Here is a 19,226-nt window from a genome sequence, read left to right as displayed (position 1 = left end):
CATTTATTAACTCTGTGGTCTAGGGCTATAGGTCTTCATTATTTCTTTTATCTGTAGTTTCTAAATGAACTCATGAAAACTTTTAAACACGATGAGGGGTCACAAAAACACAGCGCTGGCCTTATGAATAGACATTAGTGCTTTATTTATTGCCATTTTAGATCTAACATTTTTTTATCACAACTATTTTTTAACATCTTTATTGGAGTATAATTGCTTTACAATGTTGTGTTAGTTTCTGCTGTATAACAAAGTGAATCAGCTATACGTTAGATCTAACATTTTAAAGGCATTCTTCAACTACGTAGATCTGGCCACATAGAAGCTCTATATCAGTACTGAAAATATGAAAAGATTCATTGGGGATGACTGAATTCTGAATAGTGACTTCTGCACAAAGGATCCATCACATAGCAGTTTTGCTCTATGCAGCCGCTGAGGAATTAAAATTATGCTATTACTCCTCCCGACTCTGTGTTCATAATGAAACCAAAAAAACTGAGAATATGGGTAAGCTACTAATTCACTTTTAACTGTTTAGCCATCTCATAAAATTTGCCCAAAAAGTGCCTACTGCAAATCTGGAGGATGTTTTGCCACTGGCTGAAGGTATTACCACAATCCTCTCCAAGTGCTGTGAGTCTGCCTCTGAGGACTGCATGGCTAAGGAGGTAAGAAAATCATCATTAACATGAGCCACATACTGAGTGGCAGGCATTCTCCTAAGCTGCTTTTTATCTGCATCATCTCAATGAATCCTCATATGTATCCTATGAAATTTAAATATATTGTTAACTCAGTTTTACAGATGAGGAAACAGAAGATTAGCAAGGTTTAATAATTTGAAGTCATACAACTAGCAAGTGGCAAAGTCCACACACAAGGACAACATTCTGATTCCCAAGACCTTACTCTACCTACAGAGCCCAATGCAGATCTACTAGTCATGTATAGTTAAGTTTAAATTAAACAAGTTTAAACTTCAACTTTGGTAACACTAGCCACTTTTCAAATGCTCAGTATTGCACAGTACAGATAGAAATTATTTATTTCATCATTCATTATCTGTTCTATGAGACAACACTACAACCATTATTTAAAGCGTCTAATGTTTTTGTTATGTCTATTAAAATTTGATAGTCATCCAAATTTCTCACCTTCCATTTATATAATCCTTTCAAGTAGATACAAATTGGAACTGTTACTTAAATAAAAGTCACTACGTGTCTGTGGACCTCTTTAGAGATAGATACTTTGTTACCTGGCCTTTTTTCATTAAGGATACCTGTCTATGTCCATAGATGTTTTTCTATAACCTGACTTATAATGGCTAAGTGGGACTCTATGTATGTATTGCATATGCTGCATTAATCTACCTAGATATGCCATCTTTTTATTTAACCAGTCCCCTTTTATTGGATTTAGGTTGTTTCAGTTTAATATGTTAAGCAATGCTGCCCTTAATAGCCTTATAGCTAAATCTTCCCTTCACCCATAATTATTTTCTGAGAGTAAATTCGTGGAAATCAGATTGTATACTTTAAGGCTCTTAGTACACATTGACAAACTGCCCTCCGCAAATGTCCTACCAATGTACCTTGAAAGAGCATTCACACTGACTTTTGTAAGCCTTCCTTATTTTTAATTAGACTAACTAGGAAACTAACAATGCACAAACTCACAATTGCTTTTGTAGCTGCCTGAGTACACAGTAAAAATCTGTGACAACTTATCCACAAAGAATTCTAAGTTTAAGGACTGTTGTCAAGAAAGAACACCCATGGACATTTTTGTGTGCACTTACTTCATGCCAGCTGCCCAAAACCCTGACCTACCAGATGTCAAGTTGCCCACAAACAAAGATGTGTGTGATAAAGGAAACACCAAAGTCCTGGATCAGTAAGTAGGGTTGATCTAATTTGACAGTATTGATATTCACTAGCATTAAGTGACAAAGAAATTAAAATGGGAAGAAATAGTAAGCCTTTATCTGTTTTCCTCCAGCTAAGAACTAAAATAAACCATTGGTTGCGTATACTGAGTTGCATGAACTACGAGTACGTGCATACTTGAGGTGTAAAAATATTTCTTAATTAAGTCAACAGGCCCTAAAATCAATTACCAGTATTAGAGAGCAGGATTTAGACTGAATTTAGATTGAAACTAATTTACATTTGTCTAAGTACTCATTGTTGTTTGTTTTTTTTTTTTTGCGGTACGCGGGCCTCTCACTGCTGTGGCCTCTCCCGTTGCGGAGCACAGGCTCCGGACGCGCAGGCTCAGCGGCCATGGCTCACGGGCCCAGCCGCATGTGGGATCTTCCCGGACCAGGGCACGAACCCGCGTCCCCTGCATAGGCAGGCGGACTCTCAACCACTGCGCCACCAGGGAAGCCCCTCTTTGTTTTTATAAATGCATAAACAATGGGAAGAGACAATGGAAGAATTTACACAAACTACTTTCACAGAAAAGCTACCCAAGTTACTCACTTGATGCTTTATATAGGGTTCATTGTATTATAGTTGCATAAAGGACAGTTCCATAGGCATGTGAAGTAGATCTGTTTATATATAAATATATAAACAAATTTATATGTAGTACATACAGCATTTTACTTAAGTTAAATTAACTAGTTACAATAGCTTCAAAGCAACTGTTAATAATTTGCATTCAAATGAGAATATTGATTTTAACTTCAAACCTGTTGATTTGGAGTCAATTTTAATTAAATCTTATTTTTAATTAAGAAGGCAGGTATTCTGCCTTAATAGATGTCAAATTTCAAAACATGACATGCCTACACAAATCTACCCATTGTTAAAGAGTGTTATCTCCTTTCTCTTTCATGCCAGGTATACGTTTGATCTAAGTAGGAAGACTCATATTCCAGAAGTATTCCTCAGTAAAATACTTAAGCCAACCCTGAAAAGCCTTGATGAATGCTGCCACTCTGAAGACTCTACTGCCTGTTTCAATGCTAAGGTACAATGTGCTACATTTTCTTTATCAACTTTGCTATAGATCAAGGGTTGGTAAACTGCAGCTCATAGGGCAAATCTGGCCTGGTGTCTGTGATCTAAGAATGGTCTTACATTTTTAAATGCCCTAAAAATAATAATATTATACATGAAAATTATATAAGACTCCCACATCAGCGTTCATAACGTTTCATTGGCATATAGCTCTACTTATTGTTTATGGCTGTTTTGCCATGGTGGTAGTTGAGTAGGTACAGCAGAGACTGTATAGGACTTACAAAGCTTAAAATATTTACAATCTGGTCTTACGTAGAAAATGTTAGCCAATATCTGATAATAGATAATAAACACTCATCTTGATACATTGCATGGAGTTCTGATTTAACATCTCCCTGGACAGTGTTTCAAGACAAATAACTGTTTTCTTACAGGGTCCTCAATTGACGAGAGAACTATCTTCTTTCATTGAAAAGGGACAAGAACTGTGTGCCGATTATTCAGAAAACACATTTACTGAGTACAAGAAAAAGTAAGGGACTTGTTCTGGCTGATTCCTCCAAATTTATCAATAATAGTAGCCCAGTACTGCTATTTGAAGAAGAGTTGAAGACTTTAGATGTGCTAAGTCAAAAAGGAAGGCATTTCTTTATAAATAAGTGTTAACACTAAAATAATAGGCCATAATAATAAAAAGTTTTACTGGCTTCCTGGAAAATCTCTGTTGAGAAGATCATATCATTCTCAACGTGATTAATTTCTTAGATTCATTTCAAATCATTTTGAACAACACAGATCAAGCAAGCACAAATACAACCCCACAAAAAGACCTTTATAAAGAATCCCAAAAGGATGACACCTTCTTCAGTGACCCCCATGAAGTCTACCTTAACAAAGCTCTAAAAGAAAAAAAGCTGTGAAATCCTTAAGTTCAAAATGGTTATTTCCCAGTTAACAGGAAATTACATAATTAATAGATTATGGAGGCGTTATAGAATGTTACAGATAATGCAAGATTAAGTTCTCTGCCAACAGTTTTGAACTCCAGGATTACACGGGGCAACTGAGTGATAATTTATATAATCTCAATACATTAAAAATGTTAATGCAGTAAAATTGACATTTTGAGTTTTGAAAGTAGAGAAGATGGAAACGATTGAGTCTAGGTATTTACAATCCCATACATGCCCTTTTTCTCCCTATCCTACCAGAGTTCCTTCTGGTCTGACTTGCTTTCCCTCCCAGCTGGAACCAACTCTTTTCAATAACGCTTTTATAAGCAGGCTAGTCACCCTCACCCTCTTGTCCTTTCCCTGTATCCATTTTACTAATCCCAACTCCAGATAAACTTGGGTCTCTACTACTTCCCAATCCCACTACTGAGTGGGCTGGCAAGTATTTCTTGGAGAAAGTCGTAAACCAGGCTGAGTCATAAACCATTATGAGGGTAGAGAGTTACCAAGATCATAGACCAATCAAACTAGGAGAGAATCAAGAGAATTCAGACCCTAGCACCGTCTTGAAAGGGAGATAGAGAGTTAGTTAATAGTAGAGCTAAAAACAAGAGCCAAAGTTTCTAACCTTTGTTGTGTTTTCTAGTACAGCTAGTTGAGAAGTAGGCAAACTGAAGGGAAAATTACATAAAATGAGGGAGAATACATGAAGGTGACAAAGTCCTCTAAGGGAAGTATTCTTTGAGGAGTTTGAGATCTAGAACTTGAGAGAAGATGAAAGGTCAGGGAGGATAGAGGAGGAAGTCATCCATGCTGATTGATGCAACTGAGCGAATGAAAGGGGAAAGGCGGGAATTCAAATTCAGCAAGTTTGTATGTTTACTTTCATGATCTAAAGAGACAGGTTTCACTTTCTAATCTCAAATTGAGGCACTAAAAATCATCCCACAGATATTAAGTTTTCTTAAGAAGGGCAACTATATTTTCCTTTTTTGTTGCTAAAGATCTGAAGTGGCTATCATTTTGCACTAGACGTGTTTATAAAACACATCTAGTAAAACTTCACATAAAATTGGCCTTTCAGACTGGCAGAGAGGCTAAGAGGAAAACTGCCTGATGCCACAGAGACAGAACTCGAAGAGCTGGTTGACAAGCGCTCAGACTTTGCCTCCAAGTGTTGTTCTATAAACTCACCTCCTCTCTACTGCAATTCAGAGGTAAGAAAATTTAACCCTCTACTTAACCACTGCATAGTATTAAGAACTTATATAGTAAGATTTACTCATTTGTTATTGATTGCCTGATGGAGAAATGTTTTGTTGGCCTTTTCAGATGCAGTAATCCATTTGTTTACATCCTCCATTTGACCCATTATTCTCCAGCAGTCATTTCAGAATGCTATATTAGAATAGTCAAAAAAGATAAAGAGAGCACTCCATTTCACTTTACAGCTAATTTGGAGGTATTAGTGACAATTCCAAGAATTTTGATGTCTCACCCATTCTATTTCTGCAGTATAGAGGCAGGGTTAAGAACAACTCTATGCCATACCAAAATAGTATCTTCCTTTGCTCACCTCTTTCTAAAGTTCATGATATTAAGTTGTATCCCTTTTGGCCGGATTTAACTATTGTTGGTTTTGTTGTCTGTTGGGAAGGAAACATTAATGATCCATTTTGGACCCATCATGTTTGCTTTTACATAAAAGTAATTTAACTATAGTGTAAAAGTTAATACTACGGGGCTTCCCTGGTGGCGCAGTGGTTGAGAGTCCGCCTGCCGATGCAGGGGACACAGGTTCGTGCCCCGGTCCGGGAAGATCCCACATGCCGCGGAGAGGCTGGGCCCATGAGCCATGGCCGCTGGGCATGCGCGTCCGGAGCCTGTGCTCCGCAACGGGAGAGGCCACAACAGCGAGAGGCCCGCGTACCGCAAAAAAATAAATTAATTAAAAAAAAAAAGTTAATACTACTTAGGCCAGTGATTTAATGCCAATTAGAAGTCCCTTTCTATAAGTTAAAGAATTTTTTCAAGAACTTACATGAATTTTTGTTCATCTAAACCATGAAAGCAACAAAGGCTGGTTTCATTTTATTATTCTATTATTTTTCTATTCTATTTCTATTACTATTCTATCAGAGCACATTTGATAATATCCTAAAACTTAATAAAAATCACAAAAGTTTGTGTGTCAGAAGAAAACCTTGAAGCTCATTTAGTGTACTTTGTTACTCAGTTAATCCCTTCCACAGGTCATTCAGCTTCCATTTAAATACAGTCAATTTATTTTCTCTTAGAGGTAGACTATTTTCACTGCCCAGTGGCTTCATTTATGAGAACATTTTTCTATAAACTAAACCATGATATTCTCCTCATAATTTCTACTGAGTCTAGTCTGGCTTTCTCTACCAACTAGAAAATGCCTTTCTCTCTTCTCAGTAGAGGCTCTTTTATATTTGAAGTGGTTTTTGGAAAGTCAGACTGTGAAAAGCTGTTTGTGCCTTTGTTTTTATTCTTTTAAGTTTGGGGTTATACGTACCCAATTCTCTTAACATTTTAGTGAAGTTTTGTTTTTCACCGTATACTGCCAAACAAAGCCGTAAATTAACAAATCGAGCTACATCATATTGTTTGTCTTTCTTCTCTATACCCTTGAAGATTCTGATTTCTCCTCCAATTTCCATGTACACACTCCAATCCCAAACCTATTTGCCAACCTTGTTTGTAATGATTTGTAAAGTCAGAATTCCAGACGAAAAGGGTACAATAGAATAAAAGCCTGTTCTTTAAATTCTGCTGAGAAATATATCATGTTCACCTTTCATTGAAATTCAAAACAAGTAAGATTCTAAACAAAAACTGAAAGACTTGGAGTATTAGGATATTTTGGTCATTATCGGCATTAAAACATTTAGCATAAGGCAACTAAATAGAACAGTTCCTTCCTGGACTACCAACTGGCTTTGGGTAATATAAATAGCAGCTTAGGCTGCCTTTTCCAGAAGGGGGAAAAAAAAAAAGTCACCCTACCTAAAAGGTGTTTTCTATCAGCAGAATTTGCTCTGACGGTCTCATGCAGTCATCAAGAAAAAAAAAAAAAGCCTAAATCCTTTTCTTATATTCTGTCAAAATACCACTTTTGTAACCCGTCTCTAGTCCCATCATCTGTTCATCCAGCTACAAATTTTTTGACCTCATACGAGACAAACTGAGCTTTATGCACGAAGCACATGCTTCCTTCAAGCCTCTTGCTTTTCATTTCTTTAATCTGCTTTTCACTATATTTTTCGTTATAACACATTGCCGTTTTTAAACTTTATTTTCAACAACCATGATGAGAAGGCAGTTTGGTAGTGTTCTATTTTCTTGCTTTATAACCAGTAAATTTATAGCAGTGCTGCTGCTGAGCAGCCAGGCTTTCCGTAATAGCTAAAGAACAGTGAGAGGAATGGAGTTGAGATACTCATGAACATTTGATTATTTAGAGCCCTCGGACGTTAGAGCCTCTGGTGTTTGTTAGCCTTTTTGATTGTCTTTCTACGTTAATCTCATTGTGAGGTAGGTGTTCTCACCTCTGCTTTCTGACTTCAATCCGCTAGAACAGCATTCGCTTTAATTCTCAATGCTTAGTGTAAATATTTGTCCCATTTACCCTATAATTTGGATGACTTCTCATTAAGTTTATCATTTAATCTCCTCATCCAAATGCTTGACAGTTTCTTTTCCTTATAAGTAGTGCCCATCTACCACATTCACTCCAAGTCATTTATATCCAGGGATCCATTTCTGTCTGCCATTCTAAATATACTTGGCACAGTTGCTAGAAGAGTGGCAGAAGGGGCCTCTGAACCATGCTAAATCAGTGTTTCATTACGTGGTCATCTACCCCTACCTACCCTCACCCTGATCTTGAAATCAACAGGAAACAGAACCATCAGTGTAATTTTCTTTCGGCTCTACCACGGCACTCAGAACTGGTCCATTTTTATATTCCGTAGAGGCCCACTGACTGTAGAAAAACTTACCGCTGCAAAATTAGACTTGATTTTTATTTCTCTCCATCATTCAGGCAAGGCATCCCTGTTCATTCTTCTGAAAACTCATTACTATGCTATCCCTAAGATGTCCCAACAGATTTCCCAAAGTTTTCAGAAAGCCACTGTTATGTGCTGGAGTTGATCATTAAAATTTCAAAGACAGTCAAATGCAAATAGCCAAGAGAAGCTGGGCAAAGAGGAGACTGACTCTTCCTCTCTCATCCCCTTCACCTCCTGCTCTCCCCTTTTCTTCTCTCCCATACTTCAGGAAAAATTGTTACATCTCTCAGTATAAGTAGATTTTATAATCCTCAGTGTCATAGCTAGCAATTATTAAACCATTTCTATTTATTAAGCAGAATATTAATAGCTTTACGTGTATTTATAGAATGATCTAAAACAATTCTAAATGTTAGGTAACATTTTAATTCCCCTTTACACATCGGTTGAGTGAGATATAGAGATTATATAAGGAAAATCATAAGTTTATTTCATGAGTCTGTTACTGTCACTCCATGTCATTGTCAGAATTCAGCCGGAATTTAGCTAATAATGACAAAGGCAAATTACCGATACCGGAAGACTATTAATTACTGACTGAAAATCCAAAATTATTGTTAAAATAGAAAAAATGATACCAGGTCAGTAGTATCGCTCTGAATTCCATTCATCCCACTTCCTTGGAATCTTCTTTCATTAGTTACACTCTTTTGTTTCAACAATACCTTTTTAATGATTCTAATTTAAAGTTACTTATCTCCTGATCTTAAAAAACTAAGATACTTTAGACACTACTCCCTAGCTTTTTTTTCCTCCTTCTCTTACAGCCAAGATTCCTGAAAGAACGGCATATACTCTCATTCCTTACACCTCTCATTAATTCCTCTACCCTTTGCAGTACGGCTTCTGATGCTACCATACCACTGATGGCAAAGTCACACTGAAATCTTCTTGCTAAATCTAATAAACATTTTTCAGTCCTTATCTTACCAGCCTTCTCTGCAAAACACTTGATACCCACAATTATTTTTCTTCTTGAAACAATTGTCATCTGCATTATCATATTCTACCTTTTTCCTTCTGACTCTTCCCTTCTTACTCTCTCTAGTATTGTCTTCCTCTCTACCTATCCCTTAAGTTTCCATGTTTTCCAGAGTTTTTCCTTGATCTTCTTCACTCTTCATGACATGACATTTTCCCTGAGTGTTCTCATCCATGGACATGCCTCCAATCTTCAAATCTCTACCTCTAGCCAGAATCTCTCCCCTCAGCACCAACATTTTTATCCAACTGTCCATGGGGGCTCTCTTGTCCCACAAGAAATTCAAACTCAACATGCCCAAAGTCTTTCCCCTAAAACCCCCTCTTATTTCCTAAATGTATAAATATTATCGTCATTCACATTGTCTAAAATGGAATCCTTGACTTCTATATACATTCAACTAAATTCCAAATCCTATCAATTCTAACTCTTCAATATCTCTCAGTAGATACCTTCTTCTACATTATCAGTACTCTTCGGCAATCTTTTGCCGGGATTACACCCTTGGTCTCCCATCTCCAGTCTTCCTCCAGTGCCTCACACCCAATTCCATCTCTATACTGAGGTCAAAATAACCTTTGCAAAGCACAAAATGGTTAATACATTCTAATTGCTCTCTGTTGCTTCTAAATTGAAGTCCAATTTTCTTTTTTAATCAAAGAATTTGGACCCTTGGTTTCCTCTCCAAACTGATCATTACTTCTTGCTCCTCTTGTGTTGGTTCTCCTGAACTACTTGCAATTTTTCAAGTACATTAAAGTTGCTCTTACCTCAAGGTTTTGCACCTAATGACTCATCCTAGATTGCCCTATTCGCACCCTATAACGTGGCTCAATCTTTCATCAAGATTCTGGATTCAATTTAGACACCACCTCCTCTGGGAATCCTTCCCTGGCACCCAAGCTGTTATGCTTTAACATTCAGTGCACACCCAATAATTAGCACCTATTAACTATTGTCATTTGTTCCTTGTCTTTTTTCCTGGAATACTGTAAACTCTTCAAGAGCAGGGACACTGTAAAACTAAATAAGGATGTGAAGGATGGTCAATTAAAAGTTCAATATAAAACTGCATTTTGACAAGAATCCTTTCCTCTAAACACGGTTCAAAAAAATTTATTATACCTTTTGAAATGACCTACTAGTCTACAAACAAAACACTCCATGATTTAAATAATTTTTTTCATTTCAGATTGATGCTGAAATGAATACCCTACAGTCCTGATGCATGTGTACTGTCTTTGGTAAGTACAGTTTTAAAAGGCAGCAAAGAACCCAGCTTTGTACAATGTATCTTTAAAATCATAATGGGAAGGAGACTATTTGTCCAAATTATTCTAACAATTATTTAAAGTCATTTTATGAGACTATTTTATGAGATGAGAATATTAAGCATATGGAAAAGTCAAGGAGCTTACGCAAGTATATACGACCAACTTCTGACAAATTTAGGACTAGAATTCATATCCCCAGCCTGGTACTATATCCATCTTAACCTCACATCTAAAATAATGACAGTATAGAGATCATTTCAGGGATTTTAATGCATTCAATAGAAAAAACTGAGTTCAAAGACAGAGATCATCAAGTCTTAAAGATAACATGGCAGGGTTCTCAGAAGGCAAGCGGCATTCCTCAAATTAAAGCAACACTGGAAAGAGTACCACTTGCTTCTTTCAGATATTACATTTTCACCCATTAAGAAACGCCTGATAAAGATATTAAAAGTATAAAATAATTTCGATAGAACTCCATACTTTAAACTGAAGGTGATCTCAACTGTGCACATTTCTACAAAAATATTTTCTCTCTAGATTTAATTGTATTCATTTTAAAGATATTGCTTCTGGGCTTCCCTGGTGGCGCAGTGGTTGAGAGACCGCCTGCCGATGCAGAGGACACGGGTTCGTGCCCCGGTCCGGGAAGGTCCCACATGCCGCGGACCGGCTGGGCCCGTGAGCCACGGCCGCTGAGCCTGCACGTCCGGAGCCTGTGCTCCGCATCGGGAGAGGCCACAACAGTGAGAGGCCCGCGTACCGCAACAACAACAACAACAAAAGATATTGCTTCTGAAATTTAAAAAAATGATTTAAAAAAGTGGTTTTGGCTTATCTCAGGTCTTAAACAGGCTTTTCAATGATGTAAAATTTTAACTGCCGATTTACTGGTATCTTTTCCTAAAATGATATGAAAGCAAAAGCCTTTGACTAGTGAAATTCAAGCTTCCAACTATCAACAATATGAATCATTAGAAACAGCAAAAGAAAATTAACATTCTGAGAGGCACTGCAATGGAGATGATCAAGGAAACTCATTTTTGGAATCACCCAATCTGGATTAGAATCCCCTCTCCGTCTATCTTTATAAACTTAAATTATACTGCCTAGAGCTCAGTTCCCTTTTCTGTAAGAAGAAAATTGTAATATCTACTTCTCACATTGTTGTAATGATTAAGTGAAATGATTATGCATATAAACTTCCTAGAAAATAGTAGCAGTAATACTAGCAAAGTTGTTACTACTGCCGCTTCTACTACTGATACAACTGTTGACTAAAGAAAAACATACAACCTGAAAGTTGTGAGTTATGTTTTATTTGGGAACCTTACTGAGGACTATAGCCCAGGAGACAGCCTCTCAGATAGCTCTGAGGAGGTAAGGGAGGAGCCAGGATATATAGGCGTTTTTTTGCTGAAAAAACAAACATGAAGTTGAACATCAAAGATGATTGCTAATCACAAAGAACAGACATCTCAAGTTAGTGATTTTAGTTCTTTTCTATTATATGGGAAGGTGCAAGAATCTGGGGTCATTGAAATTATTGCTTTAGATATGCGTAGAGCCAGAATCCAGAGCACAGAAAGTTTTCTGTTTTTCTCCATCCTGAATTCCCCTCAGGGCACACTGTCAGGACAGCTGCAGTGTCTGACGGCAGGCAACGTTCTTTGTCTGCAATATGAATCTAAACTAAAACAAGTTTCCCTGCCTATATATTCTTGTGCTTTTGCACATGAATATTGTGTCTTAAAGGGAAAGTAAGTTCACTGAACTATTTCTGGAGAAAAAGACCACACCTGAAACTAATATGTCACTTATACCTCAATTAAAAAATTAAAAGCGAAGTTACTTTGAGTATAACTATTCTAGAGTTAAAAATAGTATCTGCTCTCTGTTGCTGCTAAACTAATCGTTTTCCCTCATTTAAATTAATTCAGTCTCCCTTCATCTCAATCCACATATAATCTATATAGAGTTAAAATCCCAATACACAAGTTACCTTACCTCCCACCCTTTGAGGTATCCCTAGCCTTAATAAGAATTCGGGTCGTTTGGAAAGCCATATAACTTCTCCTTTGAATTTGCTTTCACCGGATTATGTTATTCTCTAGGAACTCAGTGCATTTTTTGGTGTCTCATGTATATTCATATTCTTTCAGTCCCTGGGAGCACAAATTGAAAAAGAGGGTATTTTAAGGAGCGGTAACACTAATTTGGTAGAGTTTTTTTTTTTTTTAACCTAACAACTTTCTGAAATATTTAATGCTGGCTAAATCAACAGGTAAACTGTTTTTTTCAGTGACAGATTAATGAAGGGTTCTAATATACTGATTCTTCTGGTTCTAGTCATTATCTTCTATAACTATTTTATCATTTCTCTCGCATTAGTCAATATTTTTCTATGGCCTTTAATTAGCCCTTCAATTTCTGCATCACCCAATTGTTTGGCCACCCAAACACATTTTGATGAGCTAGAAGGAAGCCCTAAAAATCACTCACATATTCCTTCCATAGGTTTCAAGCTCTATTTTACCCACTGCCTGTTTATTATAACCACAACCTGCAATTATAAAGGGTTGTTATACTTGGAGCGGTTATGTGGCTTTGAAAGAGCAAATTATACCTTGTTCACAAGGTTGTGGGACTGGGGCACTTGATGTCTAGAAGTAATGATGCCATAACCTAACGGTTCTATGAGGTTTCTAGAACACAGCCAGCAGATGATGATTCTTGGGTTCCAGGTAGAATTCTGTAGCTCTGTAGGACAATCCTGGATTCATTTAATTATGAGCAGTCGTGAGCTGCTCTGAATCCAGCACTTGACTTTGATTCCAAACTAAGTCGTGAGCACTTGTCTTCCCTCCCCCCTCTCCCCCCAGACCAGCCTTTTCTTCATATCTTAAATTGCTGTAGAATATATCCAAGTTCTTCTATGGTTTTTCTTACTCTAACAATTACGCTCTTGATGACAGAAGTGGCACATTATTTAGCATGAAGCAGTTCCTAAATCCATTAAACTAACTTTGGCTGGCTATGTGTTTTTCACTGAAAGCCCACCCCACTCTAGAGATTTGAACAGCTTGTAGAAGCTGAAGCCTTTGTCTCAAGGTGATCCCATCCTTAGGTACACCCACAATTCATGTCTTCCACTCAACAGCTTGATGCTATTTCATTCTTAACTAAAGTCTTTTTATAAAACGACTTGTCATCTTGACAGTTATTGGGCCCCTTGATCAATTTCTTCTAACCCCCAAGTTGATTGTGACCACATTTGCATGCCCCATTGGAGAAGGAATTACTGTCTTTTAATAAACCCCACAAAGCCAGTTATCTTTTGCCTTCAGCTTTGGAAACGATTAGTGTTCCTTGGGTTGCCAACAGATAAAGGAGCTAGCTCATGCTGCAGAATCGAGTCAGAGGGAAAATACTACTAGAATCACATTCAGCTCAACTAGGTGCTGACACCACAAGAGAAACATGAGGGAAGCATGGAGGTGTCTCCTTTCTCATCCCCACTCCAAGGCATAAACTCATTGAGGTCAATGAAAGATGGAATTTCTTGCACTGTGCAAACACAATTATGATACAACTCTGCTGTAGTGTCTTGGAAAAGAAAATAAACAAGGGGGAGACACATTTGCTTCATTACAAAGTAGAAGGTGATTTGATTAAAACCTCACACTCAGTGAGGTACTAAAATAACAACTGAACTATTATCTCAGTCCCATGACTGAGGGGCCTCATGTGCATTGGTTGTCTTTTTTCGCTCTGGCAGTGATTATTCATACTCATACATCAGAAACTTACATACACCATTAGTTCAAAGAAAAAAAAACTGTATGATGTACCTTAGCATAACAGTGATGCCTTTATATTCAGGCCTTGGGAATTTCTTACATTGACCCTGGACCCATCAGGTGGGCTGTAGTGGATACACGGGTCACGCTAGACAGGTTTATCTTTATGTGTAATAACCTGACCTTATATGCATCTGTTGAACTGCAGGATGATTGTCGCCCATTAGCTCTGGTTTTCTAACATTTATTTCCATTATCCCCACAGACCTAGAGCTGGAACCACTCTGGGAATGACATCTGACGGCCTAACCTAAGCAAAACCAGAGCTCCTAGGGAGACAACTAGGATACTCCCTGCTTGTTATCAGCTGTAATAGCCTCGTGCTATTGTTAATGTTAAGTATGATGATCTGTTAACAAAATAAATGGAACTACAATGCAAGCCATAAATGCTACGAGCATGATGCTGCCATGTTGATCTCCAGCACTAGTCCTGTGACCTTCACCAAGACACTACAGGAGGCAGCCTCAGCCTCACAAGGCCCTGCTTTTTTCTAGATTTGCTGTGTCCTAAAAGATTCACAGCATAAGCATCCACTTTACACTTCCCAGCACACTGAGCTCCATGCCTTGATCGCTTCTCAGGCTTAATACTTACCATTAAGAAAAAGTTAACAGCCTTCTACCATAAATAGCCCAGAATAGCTCACTTCTTAAAGAAAAATTTTGTTTTTAATTAAAGAAAAAGCAGCCTCCCTGAGGATACCTTCTTGCTCCCAGCTGCAAGTTGTACGCCATTAATTAGGTAGTATCTGCCTGGCAAAAAGAAAATCTTTGGAGCCTGAACAAGTTTATTGTTGCTAAAGACGAGTCCTCAGAGCAATTTATTGGGTCAAAGTTCTAAATACAATGATTTCAGCTGAATTCGATTTACCGTATATACACTATATTATTTCTATGTGCTTGATTTGCCCATGGAAACTGAAGGTGTTCTAACTCAACAGATTTTGCTTTGAAAGAAAGATTATGTTTTCAGAATAAATGCTCCTCTGAAACCAATACAAGCCAAGGAAAGCCTTCTATATTTATAGTTAACTGCTTCAAGGAATTGAAATTCACCTCGTGGTACATGTAGAGTTTTATGGTAGAGACGAAGCATGTTTTATAGCAAATAACTGGAGTCATATTAACCAAAATCGTCCCTGGTCCCCTCCCAAGATTCTAAGCTCCAGCAGGTTGCATTTCATTAACTAAACCAAGATCAGGTGCTCAAGACTTCAGCTGCCAAGAACTGGGAAAGCCAATGCCTGCTCCTTGCAGCTTCTGCAGAATGTGCAGTTCTACCCTCCCACGAAGATTCCAAGAGGGAAAATTAACCTCAAACAGGGAAGTTCTTTAGGTGATTCCATGAAGTAAAAAAGCAACGACCTACCCATTTCACTTGTAGGCAGCATTTTAGACCTTTTAAAGTCTATTTTTTATTTCTAAAATTAACTTGCTGAAGCTTCAAAACCAACTCTGAGAAGTAAGCAGCATTGATAAAAGATATGGGGAACGAGACTCCATAAAGGTGGGTGAAGGGCCCAAGGTAGCAGAGTTAGTAAAAAACAAAGACTTAGCTTTCATTTCTAGCACACCAGTCAAGACTCATAGGCATACTTGAAGAATGTACTCACTGATCAAATTAGTTTTGGAATCACAATGTAGTGTATGTTCCTTGAAGAGTTACAACTTACGGTATACAACTTATTACTGTCTACATTTAACCAGTGATCTCATTTCCTTTCAATATGGCCCAGAATTATGGCTCTGTGAAAGTAATTTTGATAACTTCTGCTCTGCTCTTATCTGAAAGGTCACATTTACAAATTATTCATGAACTGCTTACAAACTGGTCCATTTTGGTCAAGTATTTTTACACCTGACTAGGCAGAACTGGGTGTTTTTTTTTATCACTAAGTATTCAATAAATATTACATGATTGGTTGAAGTAGTGTTGTCATGGTTCCCCTGGATATATTTTCCAGCAAACTCTGAACACCTTTCACCATTTTTTAATATTGAGAATCACTGACCCAAATATTCCATCATTTTAGTACAAGAATCTTAATTTTAGACTTTATACCCATAATTATGCCTGCATTTCTTCCGTTTGGTAGGAAACAGAGATTTTTTGAGAAGATATTGCCAGAATTTATGCTTATTTCCTAAGCGCTTCCCAACATTAAAGAGACACTTCTGAATTTCCACCTACTACTGTCAACCATAGCTGACTTTACCGGTTAATGTCTATTATATAAGTTGTCCTCAATTTTTTATACCTTACATATCACCTTCCTCGAAAAACACTGGTCCTCATGAGAGAAACAAAGAAAACAATACTTTGTTTCTAAGAATGTAATCCACAAACTCCATCAGTCAGAGTTCCTCCAAGAAAATAATAGGAGATAGAGAGATTGATTTATTATTAAAACTGACTTACAGAAATGTGGAGCTGGGAAGTCCAAAGTCCGTAAGGCAGGCCAACAGCCTGGAGACTCACGCACGTTACAGTCTCGACATAGAATTCTCCTCTGGGATACCTCAGTCTTTGCTTTTAAGACCTTTGCCTGATTGGCTGATGCCCACGCACATCATCAAGGATAATCTTTTTTACTTGAAATCAGCTGGTGGGAGAGTTAATCACATCTACAAAATACCTACAGAAACATCTAGACTAATGTATAACTAAACAAAAAGGCACCATAGCCTAGCCAAGTTGACACCTGAAATTTAACCATCACACAAGCCTTCTGTTATTTTTGCACCCTTTGCAAGGTTTAAAGTCTTTCAAGTTGCAGTACTAACATCCTGTGTTTTTCTGGATGCCTAAGTCATCCCACAGGTGATTCTTAAACCATCACCTGGGAACCATCTCCTTAAATGGCCTACACAGGATTAGTGTATTAATACCTAACTGGAAACTCTTGCAAAACAAAGCTTCTTTTTGTGGAGATTTAAATTTTAAAACATAAGGGAGAAGCTGTTCTATTATGTCAGTATGTAATATGCTCTAATGAAGTGAGAATTTAATCAACTTAACTGTTTATTTCCATTTAGTGATAAATAGCTAAAAATAAGCAAGAAGGCTCAGAAGGTTGTCTTTTTAGGCCTCTGGTCTCCCTTTTGTGTACCTCTCCCCACCACAGAAGTCTCATCCCCACCCATCCATAGACCAGTGATTCTCAAGCCTAGCTGCATATTAGAATCATCTGAAGAAGGGATCATCTGAAGGGAAACAAAACAGAACGGTGCCCAGGACCCGCCTCTCTGAGATTCAGATTTAATCAGTCTTGATGGAAGCTGGTAGCCAAGACTGCAAATCACTGCTCCAGAAGCGTGTTACCTCACTCCACTTAGAAAAAGGAAAGCTTCTGAGATCAACCCGTTAAGCACCAGTTGGCTAAATGACTGATTGTACCGGAGAAGGGAAATTTTCTAACACTGCCTTATCTCAATCTGCTGTTGCATTTTGAAACTTCTGTCAAGTATAGAATGAAATTTTTGTCTCTCATTATAGAAAGCCCAGTCATAGATAATCAAGTCAAAAGATGGCCTTTCCCAGAAGCTATTTCATCCTTGTCCATTTCTTCCAGGATCTAAAGTACTCTTTTTCCCATTTGTCCAAGAAAGTACCTAATTGTTCTTTCCACCACACCCACCGCCACAAGACTCTTAGTTTCATAACTTAAACTTTTTTGGCAAATTCTGGTTTACATTTAATGATAGGACCTACTTACTCATCCATAGATCAGGGGTTGGAGGTTCCTATATTGCTTCTACCCCAGCAAGAAAGTTTCTAACAGTGAATCGTGTGTCTGTGTCCTCACTCTTCAATTATCAGAAGCACAGATCTTTTTTTTTTTTTAATTATTTATTTATTTTTGGTTGCGTTGTTCTGTCCCTTGTATGTTGCGCCATGAATAGCCTCAGGAGGGCATGGCCATTTCAAATCAGAATCTTTACTGCCACCTTGTGGATGACAGGTATAAATGCAGATGGCTGTGGAGAAATCTATTCTAAAATCAGATATTAATAAAATTGATAGTATGTAATCACCTTAAACAAGCTTACTTTGTGCTACAGCTCTATTTAGAACAACATGAAAATTGGAGGCAAGCTAACAACATACAGAATTTTCAGCTTTTATTCTCAGACATTTTAACCGTGTCAATTTGGCAACTTCGTGCATGCACACTAAATGATCCACCTAAGTTTTTCATTTAGCTCCTTAGAATGTTTAAAGTTTTGAGAAGAAAAAGACCCATTTTATCTCTTAAAAGAGAGCAGTAGTGATAAAGTATATCTTCTCAATATTAAACTCCTTCTAAGATTAGGTTAAAAGATGTTAAAAATGGTAAAATACTTCACTTTTTACATACTGTATTACTTTTCAAAGGACTTTCCTACATTTATTATCTCATCTAATCTTCATCACCATTACATGAAGCAGATAATCCAGGTCCTAATACATCTAATTTACAGATAAAATGGGCTCAGGGAGATGAGCACACTGATAACAAGCTAACAGCAAACACTGATCTAACAATAACGCACACTTACTAAGCACTTTCCTTAAATCAGGTAGGGCACATACTGCTCTGTAACTGTGCCACTTATCTATTGTTTGTAACGTGCCACCCTGAAAGAGCAGCTTAGAACAATAATTAAATCATTAAATATGGTTAAAAATCTGGGGATTGACTGGACTCAAAGTTTCTCATATAGTTACAGTCAGGCAATGGCTGGGGCTGGGACCGTCTTGAAAGATCGTTTATTCACATAAGCTGGCATGAGCTGGAAGGAATCAAACAGCTGGGGTCTGGAATAATGGGATTCCTTGGGCATCTGTCTCTAGTGGTCTATTTGGCATACAGCAGCTGATGGCCAGTGGTCTCCATACAGCAGCCTCAGGGCAGCCAGACTTTGCAAGTGGTGGCTGAAGATTCCCAGAGTGAGTTTCCCAAAATATGATGGCATATCTAATCCACCCTCAGAAATCAGGCAGCATCCTTTCTACCACATTCTATTCAACAGGCAGTGCAAAGATCCACCCAGTCTCAATGGGAGGTGAAATAGAGATGGTGGGAGGGAGACGCAAGAGGGA

At 37.7% G+C, this 19,226-nt stretch overlaps 1 protein-coding gene across 1 annotated transcript in view; it reads left to right on the top strand.

Moving 5' to 3' along the window:
• Positions 1 to 5,367, top strand: part of GC (GC vitamin D binding protein) — a 31,849-nt gene extending 26,482 nt beyond the window's left edge. Inside the window, exons 7-11 of the mRNA XM_022599422.3 lie at positions 542 to 671; positions 1,697 to 1,899; positions 2,853 to 2,982; positions 3,410 to 3,507; positions 5,013 to 5,367. Of these exons, the coding sequence (XP_022455130.2) occupies positions 542 to 671; positions 1,697 to 1,899; positions 2,853 to 2,982; positions 3,410 to 3,507; positions 5,013 to 5,232 (781 nt within the window). The 3' untranslated portion in view covers positions 5,233 to 5,367. The remainder of the gene's footprint in view (positions 1 to 541; positions 672 to 1,696; positions 1,900 to 2,852; positions 2,983 to 3,409; positions 3,508 to 5,012) is intronic.
• The last annotated feature ends 13,859 nt before the right edge of the window (positions 5,368 to 19,226 follow it).

The sequence above is a fragment of the Delphinapterus leucas genome, chromosome 5, assembly GCF_059928025.1.
Source record: "Delphinapterus leucas isolate spDelLeu-1000000601 "Yukka" chromosome 5, BTC_Dleu_Yukka2, whole genome shotgun sequence".
Taxonomy (NCBI): domain Eukaryota; kingdom Metazoa; phylum Chordata; class Mammalia; order Artiodactyla; family Monodontidae; genus Delphinapterus; species Delphinapterus leucas.
Note: the sequence above shows the minus strand (reverse complement) of the source record. Positions and strands in the feature narration are given on the sequence as shown.